This window comes from Siphateles boraxobius, unplaced genomic scaffold (assembly GCF_051911475.1).
Source record: "Siphateles boraxobius isolate OS27281-9 unplaced genomic scaffold, OSU_SipBor_1 16, whole genome shotgun sequence".
Lineage (NCBI taxonomy): Eukaryota > Metazoa > Chordata > Actinopteri > Cypriniformes > Leuciscidae > Siphateles > Siphateles boraxobius.
Window position 1 is genome coordinate 11,035,293 of NW_027508766.1, and position 20,008 is coordinate 11,055,300.

Below are 20,008 nucleotides of genomic sequence, written 5' to 3' on the forward strand. Positions count from 1 at the left end.
ATGGTTATATGACTCTTTTCAGGTTGAATGGTGGTCGTTATTGGTGGTCGTTATGGTGCCTGTGAGTGGAAAAACCGCACTTGCAACTTTGGGCCGGCGGAAGTATCTGGTGATTTCAGCTCTCGCGATGTAACGAATTGCTTTACGGGACTGCACACATTACACGCATACACGCCCCCATCCAGGATCCGGCTAGCTATAAGAACAACTATCGTCCCATGGCAAAGCCAGCATATAAGAAGCAGAAAGCTAGAAAAGCATTGTCGGAGGAACAGAGAAAGAGGAAACGGCAGACTGACCGAGCGAGGAGTCAGACACGAGTAAACATCGGACCTGCGTTTTCAGAATGGCGAAAAAAAACGAAGAAAGCACGGTCGGTAGAGTCTAGAAAAAGGTAACGAGAATCTGACAATAAATCTGAGGAACCGGACAATAGTCCCACTCGATCAGGCTTTCACTGTTAAAGTTGATTCCTGCGATTATCATGAGAACAGTTGTCAATATCTCACATAATTATCAGGACATAAATAAGCCTACACGTTGTAAATAGTGTAAATGAGCGCAATTTGCAAACTATTATGATAAATTGTAATAATCATGTCTAAAAACATCATTACGGACATTGTTACGAAATAATGCGACGTACATGATACACTTTATTGGTGTCATCTGGCATTTAGGCTCAGGTAAGCCCAACGCGGTAGGCTACTTTATTATGAAGTGCAGAGGCCGTGAGTGCAGATACGCTCTGCGTGCGTTGTCTTTACGACAGTAACGTTAAATACAAGTACTCTACAGTGACTCTAGAGATCGCTGTTTGACAAAAACTTAAATCATGCATAGTGCCACTTTAATTGACTCAGAGTCGACTCTTACTTTTGAAAGACAATAACTTTATATACAGTGCACTTTCAGATTTAAAGTTTTGCAGGATGTTTTCATTCACTTCATTCATGTTACACACTACATGAAAGGTCATTTTCAAAAATCCATAATAGGGGCCCTTTAATTATCAAATGTAAAAAAAAATTTTTTAGTCTTTGGAAGCTGCATTCAAATCCATTTGACTCAAAAATCTGAGGGGCAAGTGCATGATGTGTCCTGTACACAATGTATGTCTACTCTGTCAGTTTGGACAGTTTACAGTTACCATTGTTATAAGATGAATGCATAAAGATTATTATTGTATATTTACTCATGGTTTGACTTAAATTAACATTGGCCCTCTGTTTCACTCTAGGGCAGGGAAACAGTAAGTTTCATCCAAGTATAAAAACTCAAGCCACAGAAGTAAAAGGGCATAGTGTTTACATATAGCTACTATATGGGCAAAATTATAGTTTAGGACGTGCTTGTTGAACATTTCATTTCAAAACCATTGGCATTAATTGGGAGCTGACCTCCCTGTGCTGCTACAAGAAAGATTTGAACATGATTTGGCTGTAATGGGTAGCTACTGTTCAGACTCAAGGATCAGTGAGGTCTGGCATTATTGTTGAGTGTTGGGAGTCTGATTCACGGTTGCTATTCAGTTCACCCCAAAGGTGTTCAGTGGGGTTCAAGTCTGGACTTTGTTCTGGCCAGTTCACAGACTCTTTAAATTATTTCTATATGTATCTTGCTTTGTGCACATGGCCATTGTCATGTTGGGACAAAACTTCCCAAACTGTTGCTATAGAGTCCATGATGACATTCACACTGAATGTTCACATGTTCACACTGAAAATTCCCCACAAAAATTAACTATTTTAAATAAATACTGTTATTTGGAACTTTCTATTTATCAAAGAATCCTCAAAAAATGTTTTATCAATGTTTCCACAAAAATTTTAAGCAACTGTTTTCAACATTGATAATAATAATAAATGTTTCTTGAGCAGCAAAAACTCATATGTGTGAGACTGAAGACTGGAGTAATGATGCTGAAAATTCAGCTTAAATATATTAAAATAGAAAAGTTATTTTAAATTGTATTATCAATATTGCTGTTCTACTATACCAAATACATGGAGCTTTGGTGAGCTAAAAAAATATTTTGAGAAAAAAAATATCTTACCAACCTCAAACTTTTGAACGGTAGTGTATAGTACTTGTAGTTTATTATTTATTACAAAAATATTTTTTCTATTTCTCTTTCAGATATTCTATCCTGAGACCACCGATGTATATGATCGCAAGAATATGCCCAAGGTGATCTACTGCATTCATGCATTGAGGTACTAAAGACCTTCTGATGTTTCTCTACTCCTCATTCAATTCTTTCACTCAAGATTTCAAAAGTTTACAAGCTGTGGAATGATATGGTTTGCTTGCTTCATCAGGTTTCATAACCTGAATTATAAAAATGGAGGTTACTCTGTGGTTAGGGTCTCTTCATCTCTCAGTTATTTCAACAGGTTTGTAGAGCATCAGCATGTATGACTGCTGCTTCCTTTTGGCAGCCATTGTCATGGCAATCTCACCACTGAGAAAAGCAGCCGTTTTTTGAGTAATGGTGTGACTAGGGGGTGCCTATGGTGAATCTAACCATCAGTCCTGCTGGTTAACTTCCTGTCTGTCTTAAGTCATTTCCTGTCACTGTTTCCTGACAATTCTTCTTCTCACTATGCCTCAGAGACAAAACTCATTTTATAACCTCTTTTGTTGTGCTGTGCATCCTCAGATCATTGACTTTCTGAGAGCAGTACTTTAGGATGTAAACACATCTGTCAAAAGTTAATGTTTTATGTTTTTATCTGCTTCATGTATAATCCACATTTAAGTTTTTATGGCCTGCCGAGGATTGAATTCTCTGAAGTATGAACTCTGAGGTGTGATCCTGCACTGTTATGATATCAGATTCCCGCCCTCCCTTGCAGGAAGTGTATTCTCAGAGATTAGCTGAGGTTTCTGTTTCCTGTTTGTCTACCACTACTGAAAATGTGCTATCTGAAAGCAATATTTCGTCTGTCCTACTGTAAATGTCTGCCTTTATATTCAAAGCTCATGGGAATATCATTCAGGCATTATATAGAGATTTTTATAAAAACTTTGGTATGCAACTTGTTCCACACTGTTTGGTCCACATACATGAATGTGAATAGTTTTTTCTGAGGAGAAGGTTGCTTTCACTTTTCCAAACAATCAGACTTAGTTTTTTAATCTGGTAACAATGAAATGGGCGAATAAATGCCATTAACTTACATTACTGTTAAAACTTTTGAGGTCAGTACTATTTTTTTGTTGTTGTTGTAATAAATTGATATTTTTATTCAGCAAGAATGCATTAAAGTGATCAAAATGACAGTTAATGCATTTATAATGTGACAAAAGGTTTCTATTTAAGTTATGTAAGGTTATTGATCTCTATTAGGTATTTCCAACTCTTAGGTTAATGCTAATTTATAAATACACTATTGTTCATTGCTTATTTTTTCATTCATTATACACTAACCAAAGTTAATTTATACGAGAATATTTTTTTTCGACAAGTACACATTAAGTTGATAAAGTGTCAGTAAAGACACTGATAATGATATAGAAGAATTCCGTTTAAAATAAATGCTGTTTTTGAACTTTCTATTCATCAAAGAATTCTGAAAAATGTAATGAATAATTATTTCACAATCATAAAAAAAAACAGACCCCAAACTTTTGAAACTAGTGTACATGAAAGGAGGGACTTGAGTTGTATCATGTAAACAGGGTGGGCTCTTCTGCCAAACCGCAACACAGGACCTTAGTGACCACATAGCAAAACCCTGACAACCACCCACAAAACCTTATAACTGTAAAGATGAGTTTGCATTGGAAACATTGCATGTATAATTCAGTTGTTAACATGTTTTATTTTATGCTAAGTGATTTATCGGAATACCATTCAGTGACTGAACGCGTAGAAAGCCATTCATGGTGAGTCATTTTAAATAGAAAGCCAGGTAATTCATTAGTGTCTTAATGTATGAAAATCATATCTTTTAGTTATTTGGCAGCTAGTGTGCACAGGGGAATGTGTCTAATGAATGACCACAGGAAGGCTTCTTTTATAGTAAATGATTTATAGTGCTTCCTGCTCTCTCGTTCTCTCACTTGTTGTGTGTGTGGGTTGCATGGCTTCCTCCCTTTGCCTTGCACACACTCTTCCTTCCTGACCCTGTTGTTAAGTTGCTCAGTAAGACTAGATATCACTGAGACTGTGCCCAGAGATGCCTCAGACATCATTATATCACCATTGGCATATACTTCGCTTTAAATAGTTGACATATGTATACATTTTTTTCCCTAGATCATCAGCATTTAAGGGTCAAAATATCTAATATAATAGTATTTATGATACAATGATGTTTATATAGACTATTATTATTACAAGGTTTGTGTTCAGGGAAGAAGGAGGTGGGAACCGGCGAACGTTTAACATAAAAATGTAATCCAAAAAAAATAAACAAACAACAAAACGAAAGTAAAGTGGCAGCCCATCACAGACGACTGCCGAGACACGGCTCCGTTCCCATGGCTCTCGGCCTTGCACGGCTTGCCACAATTATTTTATATATAATATATTTGTATCAAATATTTTTGCATTATGCATTTTTACTTTGATATGCATAAAAGGAAATGTTTGTATTAGTTGGCTCTGAAGAATATAATCAAGCTTGTGACTCATGATGTATAGGGGCCTACATCTCTTACACCAGTTAAGCCACTTAACCTTTGGCCCTTCTTTAGTTAGGAGGATAAATTCACACCAGACTGTGTCTATCTCTCTGGCTATTGATGTAGGGGTCAAAGGTTAAGGAAAGCACATTAAGTTTATCTCTCATGCATAAACGTTTAGTTGCACACCACCTTTAATAATTCATTACTCCTCTATTTGTCCTCAGTCAGTGTATAGATAAAAGTTTAATGCAGTTTCCAGCATGTGTTGCACACTTACTGCAGGCTATTTTCCTGTTCCGGAATTAGCATAGTGCTAGACTTAACACAACTGTATACTGCCATCTAGTGGAAGAGAATTGTAGCTTTGTAATGGTCGGTATTGCAAAGAAAGCTAGTAAAATAATTAAAACAGTGTTTGCCAACTGGTTTGGGCTTCAGGGCACAACACAGTATCAAACTGAAAAGTTATTTTCTTTCCCTCTTTCTTTTTGATATATATTAATTACAATAATTCAAGATGCGGTTTGGACAAACCATGTTTTTCCTCGTTTTATTTGAACCCATATGTAATTATATTTATTTTCTTGCATATTTTTGTTCTAATTTCGCTTGCTTGCTTTTACCAAGAAACATAATAGTTTTCTTCAAAATATCAAGTTTAATTGTACACATGACCTTTGACATCAACAACAAAACATATGGGAATTCAAGAAATGCAAAGAGTGCTACTGGGGTAAAAATCTTCATATCCCAGTGCTCTTTGTATAAGGGATAGTTCAATTTGTTTAGAAATATATAAGACCAAGGCACTCAAGGATTAAGAAAATGTCAATGTCGATTTCTCCTCATTTTTAAAAGTTGATCAACCTATTTACCTTGCTATAATGCATGGTTGCATGGACATTACATCCAAGGATAGCAGTTGTTTGGAATGAATCTTTTTTTAATAAACAATTTTCAATTTTAAAGTACCCTTGTAATAATGGGATGGAATCCTGCATTTTAAATTTAGTTGCAAGAACTTTTCTTTCCTGACTTAGGCTAGTAGTTCAGTTAGAGATATTGCTCCCTCATATTAAAGTAAAACCAAGAGAATTGAAGTTGTGTCTCTACAACAGCCTGTGAACATGTGTAGCTGTACTCCCAACACTTAAAAAAGTCTAGCTGCTTAGTCGTTTATGATGGTTTCACCCTGGTTAAAAGCTGAGATATGTTTCTTATTCAAAGCAGTAGAAAGGTTTTAAATATTTCAAAATGTATTTTTTCTTCTACCATTTTGGAGAGAAATGGAAATAAACTGACTTTAATTTTGACTTCCAAATTAATTGTGTACTCCTTAACCCTGCTCTCATGCAGATATTGCTGTGCTATCTCTGATTTTCTCTCATTCCCTCGCTATGATTTACTGCATTTATTTGTTTGTTTGTTTATTTGTTTGTTCTTCTTTGTGCAGCTTGTACCTCTACAAATTGGGAATTGCCCCTCAGATCCAGGACCTCTTGGGAAAAGTTGACTTCACAGGTAAACCACAGTCATTCTCATAGATTAATGCCATTTTTGCCAGAAAATGTCAATAAAATTTGTATTTACTGCTGAAATTCATATTTTCTACCTCAGCTAACCACACTTTTAGAAGAAAAGGTTATATATTGAACCTTAAAAGGTTCTGTCAGATGCCTCATACATAGAACCTTTTTGGGCTTCCCATTATGGGATCATTTTATGGATTTAGTTTAATTAATCAATTTAGTTTCAACTCATTTTTAAGTTTAGCTCGTAAACACACTTTATCACTAGAAAAAACTGAAACAACTTGTTAAACATGAAAGTATTATGCAATCATTTAAGACATTTCTCCTCATATACCTTAGAACCATTTTTCCTTAAAGGGTTCTTTAAAATCAAGATAAATCTATATATAACCCCCATTAAACCTTTTTCTTTCTAAGAGTACAGGGCTGGAACCACAGTAGGGTTATTGTGCACTCTTAATAATACTTATAATAGTTGCAATAATTATACTAACAATAAACAAATATGTGGTTTTCAAAGGATAATACTTAAACTACCTCAATCGTTAATATGTGGTATCTGCAATCTTACATTTGAGTTTTGAAGCATATAGTGGTGTTTCCTTAAAAGAACAGAGCTCAAAGCACAGCCACACAATTATATCCATAACTGAAGAGTAGATCCTCTGTCAGCTCAGTTTACAGAACAAGGCAGAAAAGTGCCTCAGGTTTCAATGATAGTGAACGCTCTGCAGAAACGTGGCTGACTGCGTTTGATTAATGAAGGGAATGTTATGACATGTAATTACTGCTGTTACTCGTCATGTCATTCATTGTGTTTTGACACTTCATCAGGAGTATTGAGTTCAAGTCATTATGATGTGGTCTGTAATGAATTAATGATGGAGGTGAAAACACATTTAAGATTATTGCTAGTTGTTTTTTCTGTAGTGGTTTGATGTTGACACACTTATTGTGGAATGATTTAAAGTAACAAGGACCTTGATTTGTTCAACCTGTATGTTTGCAAGACAGCCATTGCTGTTTTTCAAATGCATTACAGGTGCAGGTCCTGTGAATATGCATGTACAAAATGCCACAGATTAGTAATGTGTCAGTGATAGTAAATAGGCTACAATTAAAAGATATATGTAAGATATGTAACCTAAATGATGATATTTCATATTCTCATTCTACAGAGGAAGAGATCAGTAACATGAGGAAAGAACTGGAGAAATATGGCATCCAGATGCCCACCTTCAGCAAGATCGGTGGCATCCTGGCCAATGAACTTTCAGTAGATGAAGCTGCATGTGAGTGACTTCATGTTTTTTTTTTTATCTAGTCATATGTTTGTGTAAGTATACATCTGTTTAAATTACATACCTATTATCCTCATTTTCATGATTGCATGTTTTTGTGTCCTCTTTCTGATTTATATCTGCAGTACACGCTGCTGTCTTTGCCGTTAATGAGGCCATAGACAAAGGGCACGCTGAGAACACAATGGCGGCTCTGCAGAATCCTAACGCCTTACTGAGAAACACAAAGAAACCACTGGCCCAGGCCTACCAGGACACACTCAGCAAAGCCAAGAGGAGGAAAGAGGATCAGGCCTCGGGACGGGTAAACTAGATATTCATATAAGTTTAGAACACACTTCAGTTCAAAATTTTGGTGTTGGTTATATGTTTGTAATCATTTTGAAAGAAGTATCTTATGCTCACCAAAGCTGCATTTATTTGATAAAAATACAGTAAAAACAGTAATATTGTGAAATATTATTGCAGTTTAAAATAACTGTTATTTTATATTATATTTTAAAATGTAATTTATTCCTTTGATGGCAAAGCTGAATTTTCAGCATCATTACTTCAGTCTCCAGTGTCACATGATCCTTCAGAAATCATTCTATGATGATTTGCTGCTCAAGAAACAGTTATTATTATTAACGATGTTGAAAACAGTCGTGCTGCTTAATAGTTTTGGGTAAACAATGATTTTGTTTGTGATTCTTTGATGAATTCATGAAATAAAAAAATCAAAAGAACAGTCTTTATAAGAAATTGCATGTACAGTCATGGTCAGAATTAATGGCACCCCTGGTAAATATGGTCAAAACTAGCTGTAAAAAATAAATCTGCATCGGTTATCCTTTTGATCTTTCATTCAAAAAATGACCAAAAAATCTAACCTTTCATTGAAGTAAAAGAATTGAAAGTGGAGGGGAAATCACATTATGAAATAAATGTTTTTCTCCAAAACACGTTGGCCACAATTATTGGAACCCTTTTATTAAATACTTTTTGCAATCTCCTTTTTTTAAGATAACAGCTCTGAGTTTTCTCCTATAATGTCTGATGAGTTTGGAGAACACCTGACAGGAGATCAAAGACCATTCCTCCATACAGAATCTCTCCAGATCCTGTAGTTTCCCAGATCCATGTTGGTGCTTCTCCTCTTCAGTTCACTCAACTCATCAAGTCAGGGAACTGGGACGGTCATGGCAGAAGCTTCATTTTGTGCTCTGTAACACATTTTTGTGTTGATTTTGATATTTGTTTTGGATCGTTGTCCAGATAGAAGATCCAAACATGGCCCATTATAATATTTCTAGCAGAAGCCATCAGGTTTTGATTTTTTATCTGTTGATATTTGATAGAATCCACAATGCCATGTATCTGAACAAGAAGTCCAGGACCTCCAGCAGAAAAATATGCCCACTACATTAAAGATCCAACGGTACATTAAATTGTACACATGGGGTACTTTTTATCCTTGTGTGCACCAAACCCATCTAGCATGTTTGCTGCCAAAAAGCTCTTTTTTTTGTTTCGTCTGATCACAGAACTCTGTGCCGTTTAAAGTTCCAGTCATTCTGACAACTGAATATGCTGGAGTTTGTTTTTGGATGAGCGAGGAGGATTTTTCTTGAAACCCTCCCAAACAACATGTGGTGATGTAGGGGTTGTTTGATTTTTTTTTTTTTAAATAGGCTTTCTGTCCCCAAGACTTAAATAATCTCTAAAGAGAAATAATCCTTGAAGAGTCTCTGGCCACTCAAACTCTCCTCCTCACCGTGCATTAAGGCAATATAGACACACGTCCTCTTCCTGGCAGATTCATAACATCTTTAGTTGATTGTAACTTCTTAGTTATTGGCCTGATGGTCAAAATGGGGATTTTCAATTCTTTAGCTATTTTCTTACAGCCACTTTCTATTTTGTGATGCTCAACAATCTTTTGATGCACATCAGAACTATATGCTTTGGTTTTGCTCATTGTGATGGATGAATAAGGGAATTTGGCCTTTGTGTTTCCTCATATTTAAACTCCTGTGAAACAAGAAGTCATAGAGAGTTTTCATGTTTTTCATGTTCCTAGTCACCCTGGTGTGCTACAAAAAGGTAAACATTAATGGGAATATACTTCAGAGATATTTTACTCATAAAAAAATCTAGGGGTACCAATTATTGTGGCCAACGTGTTTTGGAGAAAAACATTTATTTCATAATGTGATTTCCCCCCCACTTTCAATTATTTTACTTCAATGAAAGGTTAGATTTTTGGCAATTTTTTGAATAAAAGATCAAAAGGATAAACGATGCAGATTTATTTTTTACAGCCAGTTTTGATCATATTTACCAGGGGTGCCATTAATTCTGACCATGACTGTAACAATGAAATCAATATAATGCATGCTTGCCGAATAAAAGTATTGATTTTGTTTTAAAAAAATGAATCCCAAACTTTTGGCAGTAGCATACTTAGAGTCAAATTTTTACATTTTAGAGAAAATGGTTTTCTTGCATATTTGTTTATAGTTTAACATGCTATTGGTAAAGTGATTTTAGGTCAGTTTTAGACAGATCTTTCAGTAGTGAGTTACTATGCCTCAACCTTTAACTGGATAATAGGCAGCAAGAATGATAATGTTTTTACATCTGCATGTCAGGACTAATGTTTTACAAACCCAGTGCAAACCACATTTGTATGAATTAAAACCTGGTTTAAATAGGATTTTTGGAATTATGTGTTGTATAAAACAAAGCCTTAGTCATACAGAGGCAAACAATAAAAACTTAACACAAGTGAATATCAGAATCTTTTTAACTTAAAGATTAAGCAATAATTTACAAGGAGGACTATTCATAATTTACAGAAAACTTTAGACGTGTTTTGCAAATACTGTGCCTGATTTTTGCATGCAAAGCAAGTTGGTTTGTGTTTCTTTTTGCAGCCTCCTTTCAGACAAGCTCTAGCATTTATTTAGTTGCAAAATCAGCAGGATTCTGATTAAAAAATAACAGCGAATCAGCCTCTCTTGTTAAATGCTGATGTCTTCTAACACTCCTTACGCACTCTGCTGACTCCAGTATCACCTGATCCCCTGATGGTGACTTAATTGAATAGTAATTTTGTTGTGTGTCCACATCTAAGTGGGTAAAAGTTGTATTAGGCTTTTTTTTGCAATTTAATTTTTGTATCTCTTTTAAAAAAAGTCTTATTGTGACATATTGTATGTGTGTTTAGCGCTCGTCTGTTGCAACTGAAGAGAGAGATGTGTATGAAGAATTACTGACCCAGCAAGAGATCCAGAGCGGTGTAGACCTCGTGAACAGTAAGTGTGGGATATTAATCAGCAAAAGTGGACTGAGACCACATAAAAAAATAATATTTATAGGTTTTGTTGTTGTTGTTAAGCTTAATCCTGGAAATAAATATTTAAGTTTAGTTTTTAAATTGAAAAAAATAAAAAATAAATAAAACAATGCAAAGTTATGACTTAAGATCTAGGTGAAATATTTAAAATTCAACGCTATTTGTCCGCATCGTTTCATTCAAATTGTTATGCTAACAGTATGATTTGCAATAAAAAATAGCATTTTCATTAGCAGTGTTATTTTTCTATTATTTATATACAATTATTTGTTATTTTAAATTAGCTTTTATTTTTCTGTTTTTATTTTAATTTTAATTTTGGGTTTAGTAATTCTGTTTACTTGTGAAAAAAAGCTTTTTTCCTTTTTATCCGTAATATATATATCATTTTTTTTTTTTTTTTTTTTTTTTTTTAGTATTTTTTAGTATTTTTAGTTCTTCAACTTGAATGTATTTGTTTTGGTTTGTTGCCAAGGCAATGTTTCTCATTAAGTTTTTTTATTTTTTTTTATTTCAGCTTTCAATTACCAAAAATTATTTTAAATAATAACAACACTGTTTATTAGTAGCCTCAGACCCCTTGGAACTCATTATACAGTTTTATTGCTCATTTTGTAGCTTTTTATTGTTTGCTTCTCATGATTTCAAATTTAGGAGAGCCTAAAAGAGCACTTGGACACTTTCAGGGAAATCCATACATCATCCCTGAAAATATAGCAATTAATTTTTACTGTATGGCATAGTAGGCTGCTTTGAAAATATTCTTGAGATTCTTGAGAGTGAATATAATGTAATGTAAATGTTATGTACAGTAATAATGATTTTCTCTCTCTAGCTTCAGCAGCTATTCAGCAAGTAAATCAGGCTCTTGATGCTGAGGATCAGAAAGCCCTCCTGGCCAGCCTTCGGTTGCCTGCACTTGATCTTGTAGGAGTCCTTGATCACAACTCCTGCTTTTACCTGGAGCACTTCACATCCTACAGGAAGCATAAAGTTAAGGTACTGAAGCAGACTATCTATATAATTTGAATTTACTCTTGATTTTGGGTCAAATGAATTTGATGAGCATGTTTATGACATCTGTATGTAGGATGCTGGTGCGGGTGGTCATCTGGAGAGAGAAGAGATTCAGAGGGTCATCACTTCCTGTAATGAGTTTGCAGAGGCCGAGAAACGAAGTATGTTGCACACATATCATTTAAAAACAGACTTCAAGCTTTGTAAAGACATAACTCATGCTTGACTGGCTGGTAACGTATAGACTCGAGTTTAGTGTGGATCCTCTGTAGATATGAAACTCTCTATGTCACCATTGTCGGTTTAGATGGTGTTACAATAAAAGGGAAATTAACAATAACGTTAATGGGTTTCTTAATGGATCAACATATAGTTTTGAGTTCATTCATTTTGAGTGCCTGGATCAAATAATTTGCTTTGCTGAGTTCGAGTGCCAACTCGTGGTCCTTTCTCTGTCTCTCCCACTTTGCTTCCTGTCCTCTCTTCAGCTATACTATCAAAATAAGTAAGTAAATGAATAAATAAAAACAAATAATTTATATAAAATTTTTACTTAAACATGCTAAAAACTGAAAATCAATCTGTACAAGTGAATTTATTAAACTAAATATTTAAAATTATAATGTACAATGTGAAAAATTCATTTTGAGATCCGCTAAAGATAACATTTAAAGCTGCATTCCGTAACTTTTTTGGGTTAAAAATTATCCTAAATAAAATGTTGAGCAACTACATAACCAGCCAGTGTTCAAAACTATCTGCTTGCCTTACCTCGCTTCAAAACGGTAAGCTTGTAATAATGTTTTTAATTCCTGTGGTACTGGTGGATTTCCGCAGGAAATTCGAGGATATCTTTACGTCATTATGTCGCATCTGTAGTACACATAAAGAAGGTGTCTCGGCTAGTAGGCTATATTGCGTGTGAGGATGTTGGAGGTGGAGATTTATAGCCTTTTCTCACAGCACTTGATATAATTAAACTTATCAATTTGATGGATCCAGAAAGGTTCAAACAACAATCACCAGTGAAAACTGGAGATTCACCCGTTGTAAAATGCAAAAGACTTTTCTTCGGACTTCGGAGTGGCTACACAAAAAAAAAGAGACTGCAACCGGGCCCATGCGAAAACAAGGATAAATACCGGAAGGGCATTACATGTAGTCACGCAATGCTGATGTTGTTAACATTAACATTTTGAGAACAAAGTATAATTTGCATAGTGTGACGAGATATGATAAGCGTTAGATTTAATCTTTAGCTTTTTTTCCCTTAGTTGGTAAGAACAAAAGTGAATGTTACTTACTTGTTCAGATTACATTTTCCGGTGAAAATTCTAATTTTGGTCATACTTCCAAAAAGTAGAATCTGACAGTATCCACACCGGCGCGGCGACTGACAGCCACACAATAAATTCATCCGCGCTTTTTCGTGCCGAGGCACAACCCACGTAAAGTTGATAATTCGGCGAATAACTGCAATTGCAGATTTCGAACAGAGATGGCGACAAAGAGGAAAAACTACGGACTCAAGCTTTAACAGTATTATTAAATTATTAGTGTTTTAAAAATATTATCTCTAAGTGAGCATCAGATGATGGCTGACAGGTAATCTAAATGTAAAAATAGGGGAAATTAGTATTCACAATTAAATATACAATATCGGCCGATCTATATTCTGTGTTGACGATACAGATTAATATATATATATATATATATATATATATATATACAAGCAGCTGATTACTGATTTGTTACCAGCATACTGTGTTTCTCTATTCATATGATTTGTTTTTCTGATACTACTGCTTATTGTGCTCTTGCTGGACACAGAGCAGGAGGCGATTGTTGCGATCAATGCAGCTATTCGTCGAGGCGTTCCAGAAGAGACTGTGGAGGAGCTCCTGAACCCAGAGGCCCAGTTACCCATCGTCTACCACACTGCTGCCAGCCTGTACCAGGCCGAGCTCTTCAGCCTGCAGCTTGGCTCTCAGGTCAGCTCTCTTACTCTCGTCCGTCCCAACCAATGTTAAGCTCTTTCTTATCCTTACTTACAAAACAAGTTTCAATTTTCTATCACCTCAGAACAAGGCTGGTCTTACTCATGAGGAGCTGTGTGTAGCTGTGGAGATGCTGTCTGCTGTGTCTGTGTTAAATGAGGTTCTGGACACCAAAGACTCAGTGGCCGTCATTGAGCAGCTCAGTGACTCTCCACTGGGCTTCAGTGGTCTGGATGCTGACAATTTACAGAGGTACAGTGACACTACTGAATGAAAAAGAGAGAGATGCTAAGAATACTATATGCCACTCTGAGAAACAATTTAATTATTTATTTGATCATGTGGTTGTTTTGCTTCGTTAGATATGCAGACACACTGATCCGTCTTAGAGCAGAGTCCCTTGCCCAGGGTCAAGAGTTCCTCACCTGGAATGATGTTCAGAAGTGCATCGACACTGTCAATATCCAGGTGCACGAGGAACATGAGAGTAAGCAAACTTTGAAAGAAATTATAAACTAAACTATATATATTTCAACGAGGGGTGTAACGGTTCACACAATTCACGGTTCGGTTCGATACGTTACAGTGGTGTCACGGTTCGGTTCGATACGATACGATACAGCAAAAAGAAAAATGCCAGAGAAATTTCCTAAAAGAAAAATTATTTTTAAATAAGTGTGAGTTTTCCTATTTTATAAATGGGGGTAATCTTTGAAGGATGAACAAATAATGTTTTGGTCATCACATTAAAAATAACATTTAAATATGATCATATTTGAGTTTTGAAGTGCTGGAAAAAGATGTGTGATGTACTTGAAAGCATTTTACTATTTCTGCCAAACTTTCATGGTTACAGTGAGTGTTACTACATTAAATCCATGGTGAATGTTGCTGATCTGTGGACTTAAAACCTATAACTAGTTCATTCATGGAACAATGTTTCTCCTGGTTTCCTCGTCAGCGCTGTTTGATCTGTTAATAATGGAGAAATTTGAATGCTTCTCACTAGATCTCGCAGCGATGTTATTACTTAGTGGCGAATTCAAATGCTGTTTACTGGATCTCTCAGCGCTGTGTAGTAACAGTGTCGCTTGATCAAGATCGGCTGGCGCTGCACTGATGTTGATGGTCCAAACTGATAAACGATCCGTGAAGCACAAAATAATGAGTAGCGCAGTTTCGTTCATTACGTTTGCCATTTGATGTTGCACAACGCTGTGATGGTGGAATTAATACTTTTATTCAGCAAGGATGCATTAAATTTCTCAAAAGTGACAGTAAAGATATTCTTAATGCTACAAAATATTACTTACTTTACTACAGATCAAATATTGTTCTATTGAACTTTCTTTTCATCAAAGAATCATTAATAAATGTATCACATTTTCCACAAAAAATATTAAGCAGCACAACATCAATATTGATAATTATACATTTTTCTTGAGCACCAAATCAGGATTTGATTAAATGAATACAGCCTTGGTGAGCATAAGAGACTTCTTTCAAAAACATTTTAAAAAGCTTACCAAAGTTTGAAAAGGAGGTATTTAAATTGCTTTTTCTTTTCAAAATGTAGTATATCCAATTTTAGTGCATTTCACTCTTCTAAAAATAAAAGAAAGACATTAATATATTTTCTTATAAATATAGCCCTGTTCTATTTCTTTACATTATTTCTTTCAGATGAGCTGAATAATATAATATAATATCAAAATAAGGTTTAGCAAAAGGCCTTCTTAATAATGATGTGTTTAACTCATAGGTGGTCTTTCAAATACATTGAACCTTGAAGGTTATTAAAATCTACCATACAAAGAATGTCTTTTTTTGAGAAAGTTACTCCATAATGTTCTGATAAGCTGGTGTCGCTATTTGGTTGTGTGTGTATGAATTAAGAACAATTGATCCAGTCTGTATAAATCACACAGAACAGTTTTATTGAACATTTAATTAATCTCTCAAGTAAACAGGTGGACTTATATAAAAGGTGGAATATATAGAAGTTAAATATCTTAAAACAACATATTTGTTAATGTATAAACATAATGAATTTAAGACATTTGTGTCAATTTATTAATGGAAATGTACACTCTTCCATTGCATCACGAGTTGTTGATCACATAAAATTCCCATGTTCCGTGTGTAGGAGTCATTGCTATCGCTGAGATCAACGAAGCTCTAAATTCTGGAGATCCAGAGAAGACACTCGCTACCCTCCTACTCCCTACAGCTAAACTACAGGGAGTCAATCCAGCCACCGCCAAACACTATCATGATCTACTGCTGAACACCAAAGACCTCATCTGCAAGGTGAAATAGAATAACAGCACTGAACCAATGAAATTTCTAAGAGGTTTTATCCCTTATTTGAATTACTCTTGAATTATTCTTCTCTTATTCAAATTACTTAAACACTCCTTTCTTGGTCTCAAAGACTTTGTACAGAAGTGAAAGAAGTTGGACACACAGCAGTCAGGCTGAATACAAAGTAATGAGCTTTGTACTATAGTACAAAGTGGGAAGTCCAACCATAACATCCTCAATCCACTGTTAAGCCATTTTAGATAAGGAAGCCCACCCTTGCAGGGTCCGCAACAAAAACATCCTGCTATTTAAAAGACCAACGTTTTCAAAGGTCTCGAGCTAAAGGATCTAAACTTGACTTGGGAAGTTGAAGTCTTTGTGAGCAGATAAGAGAGGAAAGGGTCCAGACAGCTGTGGAAAGAACACAGACATACGGCTGCTCTGTAGTAATAATACAGGTCATACTGCTTCTCAGTGTACAACTTCACATAGTGTGCAAAAAGAAGTGCACTACATGGAGTAAAACACACTAAAAAGATCCCAAACACCAACGTGCTGGCTTTCATGTAGTGGTTCCAGTCACGACTGGAACAATTTAGGTGGTAGATGATGGATCCATAAACAAATGTGATGACCAGCGATGGCAGGATGAACCCCAGGCAGATCAGACTCAATCTGTATGGAATCAAAGGTTTGTAGGATGCTTCCATATAGGGCTGGATATCATGACACGTCACCAACTCTTGTCCGAAAACACGGTAGCTTTGCTGAACCAGAAACTCTGGTGCCATCGCAATAGCAAAAACCACCCAAATGGTTAAGCTCGCCCAGATCGCACAGTACCTTTTCGACATTGTCCTGTAGAGGAACGGGTGGACCACCGCAAGGTAGCGCATCACACTAATACACATGTGGGCATGGATTGAGCAGTAGGTGTTACCATAAAAGCAGGCAGTCACCACCTTGCAGGCCAGCTCTCCAAAGATCCAGTCGTTGTTATTGAAGTGATAGTGGAACCTGAGCGTGAGAGAAAGTAGCAGGAGAAGGTCTGAAACTGCTAAGCTAAAATATAGGATACCACTGGAAAGATTCTTTCTTCCACTGAGGCAAGCCAACACAAAGACGTTAGAGGGGATCCCGATGAGGATGGCTAAGATGTACGCGGATGGAATGATCCTAGTGCTGACAATTCCAGTGGTGTAATTGATGACTTTATCAGAGGCGTTTATCACAGGCTGCTGGATAGATGTGTTGGAGAACAGGGAACTATTGAAAACTATTGTTCCAGGAAACGTTTTTGGCTGAATTAATTGTTTTGGCATATTGATGCTGGTATATATTGATGCTGAAAAAAATGTTAGAAAACACAATGTTAAAATACTGAAATAAAGTGTATTCTTTATTCTCTATACAGTTTCACACAGCTTGATACTGAAATATGCAGTTACATTTAAACTGAATTGAATGTAATTCAACAAATTATTAGATTAGCAGACATGGCTTCAAGTCATTATTTTTAACAGTAATAATAATAGCATTGCTCATTAAATTCTAAATACATATTTTAGTAATTGTTTTAGCTGGAATAATCTGGAAAACATTGGTGTGACTATAAATCATTAAGTCTTATCAATTGAACAGACTGTATTTGACATTAAATATGATGTCAGCTCTGACTATGGGCGATATGCTTGGTTTCAGTTTTTAATATTATAGGCACAGGGATTCAGATTAATCACACATGACAAACATTCACTGTAAGAGTAAGACAGTACAAGCTGCCAACATCAAGTATTTTGAATTATTTAATTTGAATTCATTGAAATGTTACATTTTAACTGTGTGACATATTTACTTTTAATTTATTTAATTTATTTTAATTTGCTGGAGTTATGTAGTTTTGTGTGTTGTTGTTGTTGTTCTTCTCTGACTCTTGTTGTTCTTTCAACAATGTACAACCTTCCAAAATTCTCACAAACTCGCCATTATGTTGTTATAATTGTGGCACATTGTATTTTGAGAATTATTTGTTTTAGAAGATTGAACATTCTCTAGATCTACTAACATTTTCATTGTCATCATAGACTACTACAGTAGCTGAGAGTCAGTCAACTACCCTTAAAGTTTTTTTTCAGTCCATGTCCACATATCTACCACATATCAATCAGCTGTTGATCTCTAACTATCTTTAACTGTTAGAGAAAAGTGATCTTACCTGAATCTTGAAGTGAATCCTCAAACATTAATGGTAATAGCAGCAGCACAAATACTCTCCACATGCTTGAAAGGTTTTTCCAGTGAATTTTTACAAAGTATCGTTTTTCAAACAACTAAAGATGACCTACAAGTTTCTGTTTTGAAAATCAGTCATCTGTATGAGATAACCATCAAGCTAGACGTCTGCGTCGAAGGGCATGACGGTTTCCTGTAAGGGTTTAGGGAGTTTGGATTCAGAATTGCTCAGTGCTCATTTCTCAGGCATGTCAGGAAATGCTACGTGATGTGAGACTTCCCCCAAATGGTTCCAATTTGTGGGCCAAACTATTTAATAATATTTGTCCACAAATAGTTCCTAAATAACATACAGGTATGTTTATATGATGTTTTGGTGTTCTGACCACTTGAAGTAACATAAGTCCTTTAATGAATTTCTTTCTTTCTTTCTTTCACAGCAGTCGATATAATCAGGTTGCGGGTTCTTACATTTTTCTTTTTATTCTGTTAAAAATGTGTAAAAGACAATGCAGCTTTTCAATCTGGCCACACTATTTACCAAACAACATACCATTAAATATTTGATGACACTTTAGGCCAGATTTACTAACAGATTGCACCAGTGCAAACCCTCTTTTGTTGTTAAAAAAACTACTGTCAGGATTTAGTGAAAGATTGTATCACGATACAATTTACAAAAAGTGGAGAAGAGGACTCAAGTGCAGTAAAAGGATATTTATTAACAAATGAAAACAAAAACACAAAGCAAAAACCCACAAGGGGGAAAACATAATCAATGAAACATAAAACAGAACTGAACTAGAATGACAAACACTGACCAAGAAAACAAAGACCATCACAAGGAACAGGGGTAACATAAGACAAAGATCCAACCAAGACAGCAAACAAGAAGAGACTTAAATAGGGAACAAATCAAGAGGGAACAGGTGGAAGAACTCAAACACTAATCAGGTAACGAGGGGGAGGGATCAAACAATGACAAGAGCACATGGCCCAACATAACAAAGACACCCATGTGCAATACGAGACAGGACAGACACGTGACAGATTGGTGCTGAAAAGGTGTTATTTTTGCTCCGTGCCTTATTGCATATGCATTTGTAGGAGTTTCCCTTTTAGATGCAAATTTATTCATTGGGAGAAGAGTATTTAAATGAATCACGCGGTGAAGGTGATTTACTAAGGTTGGTTCTAGTCAATTTACTGGTATTTGCGCCATTATTTACTTGCCCAAAAATGCATGCCTTAAACAAGACGCTAATTTGCGTTGCTCTTAATAAATTTCGTTGTTTATTATGGAAATAATCCGGCTGCGTCTGTGTTCTTTAATTTTCACATCATCAGTAGATCAGACGCAAAACGTTCCACTCCCATCAAAGCTTTTTTGGAATTGTGGCCTCATGCTAATTTGCCCTGTTTAGTAAATCTGACCCTTTGACTGTAATTCCTTCCTCTATTTTCATTCACATATCTCTTCTGGTCTATTTTCAATTCCTCCTGTCTTCCCAATTACTGTGGGAATGTTTCTAAAGTAGGGAAACACAACAGACCAAATACTGCACCATATTTTTTATATCATAAAATAAAGAAAAGCATTTCATTTTTTTCATACAGTTCATCTCTGTTTTCAAAATTCCAAAATAAATT

General features: G+C 35.5%; 2 protein-coding genes across 4 annotated transcripts in view; one reads left to right on the forward strand and one right to left on the reverse strand.

The window, feature by feature from the left end:
* Positions 1–20,008, forward strand: part of iqgap2 (IQ motif containing GTPase activating protein 2) — a 59,273-nt gene that overhangs the window by 24,679 nt on the left and 14,586 nt on the right. For 2 of the 3 annotated variants that reach the window (XM_077231576.1, XM_077231575.1), the window contains exons 5-15: positions 2,140–2,216; positions 6,089–6,156; positions 7,346–7,459; positions 7,594–7,772; positions 10,680–10,767; positions 11,644–11,807; positions 11,899–11,986; positions 13,656–13,811; positions 13,903–14,074; positions 14,185–14,309; positions 15,969–16,132. In XM_077231576.1, coding sequence (XP_077087691.1) covers positions 2,140–2,216; positions 6,089–6,156; positions 7,346–7,459; positions 7,594–7,772; positions 10,680–10,767; positions 11,644–11,807; positions 11,899–11,986; positions 13,656–13,811; positions 13,903–14,074; positions 14,185–14,309; positions 15,969–16,132 — 1,395 coding nt within the window. Of the gene's footprint in view, positions 1–2,139; positions 2,217–6,088; positions 6,157–7,345; positions 7,460–7,593; positions 7,773–10,679; positions 10,768–11,643; positions 11,808–11,898; positions 11,987–13,655; positions 13,817–13,902; positions 14,075–14,184; positions 14,310–15,968; positions 16,133–20,008 lie in introns of all 3 variants that reach the window. The other variant, XM_077231578.1, reaches the window with a different exon arrangement.
* f2rl2 (coagulation factor II (thrombin) receptor-like 2) lies at positions 15,739–18,555 on the reverse strand. Its single transcript, XM_077231579.1, has 2 exons — positions 18,342–18,555; positions 15,739–17,471 (listed from the first exon to the last, which is right to left on the reverse strand). Exons 1-2 carry the CDS (start codon positions 18,403–18,405, stop codon positions 16,435–16,437), a joined length of 1,101 nt encoding a protein of 366 aa, XP_077087694.1. The 5' UTR covers positions 18,406–18,555; the 3' UTR covers positions 15,739–16,434.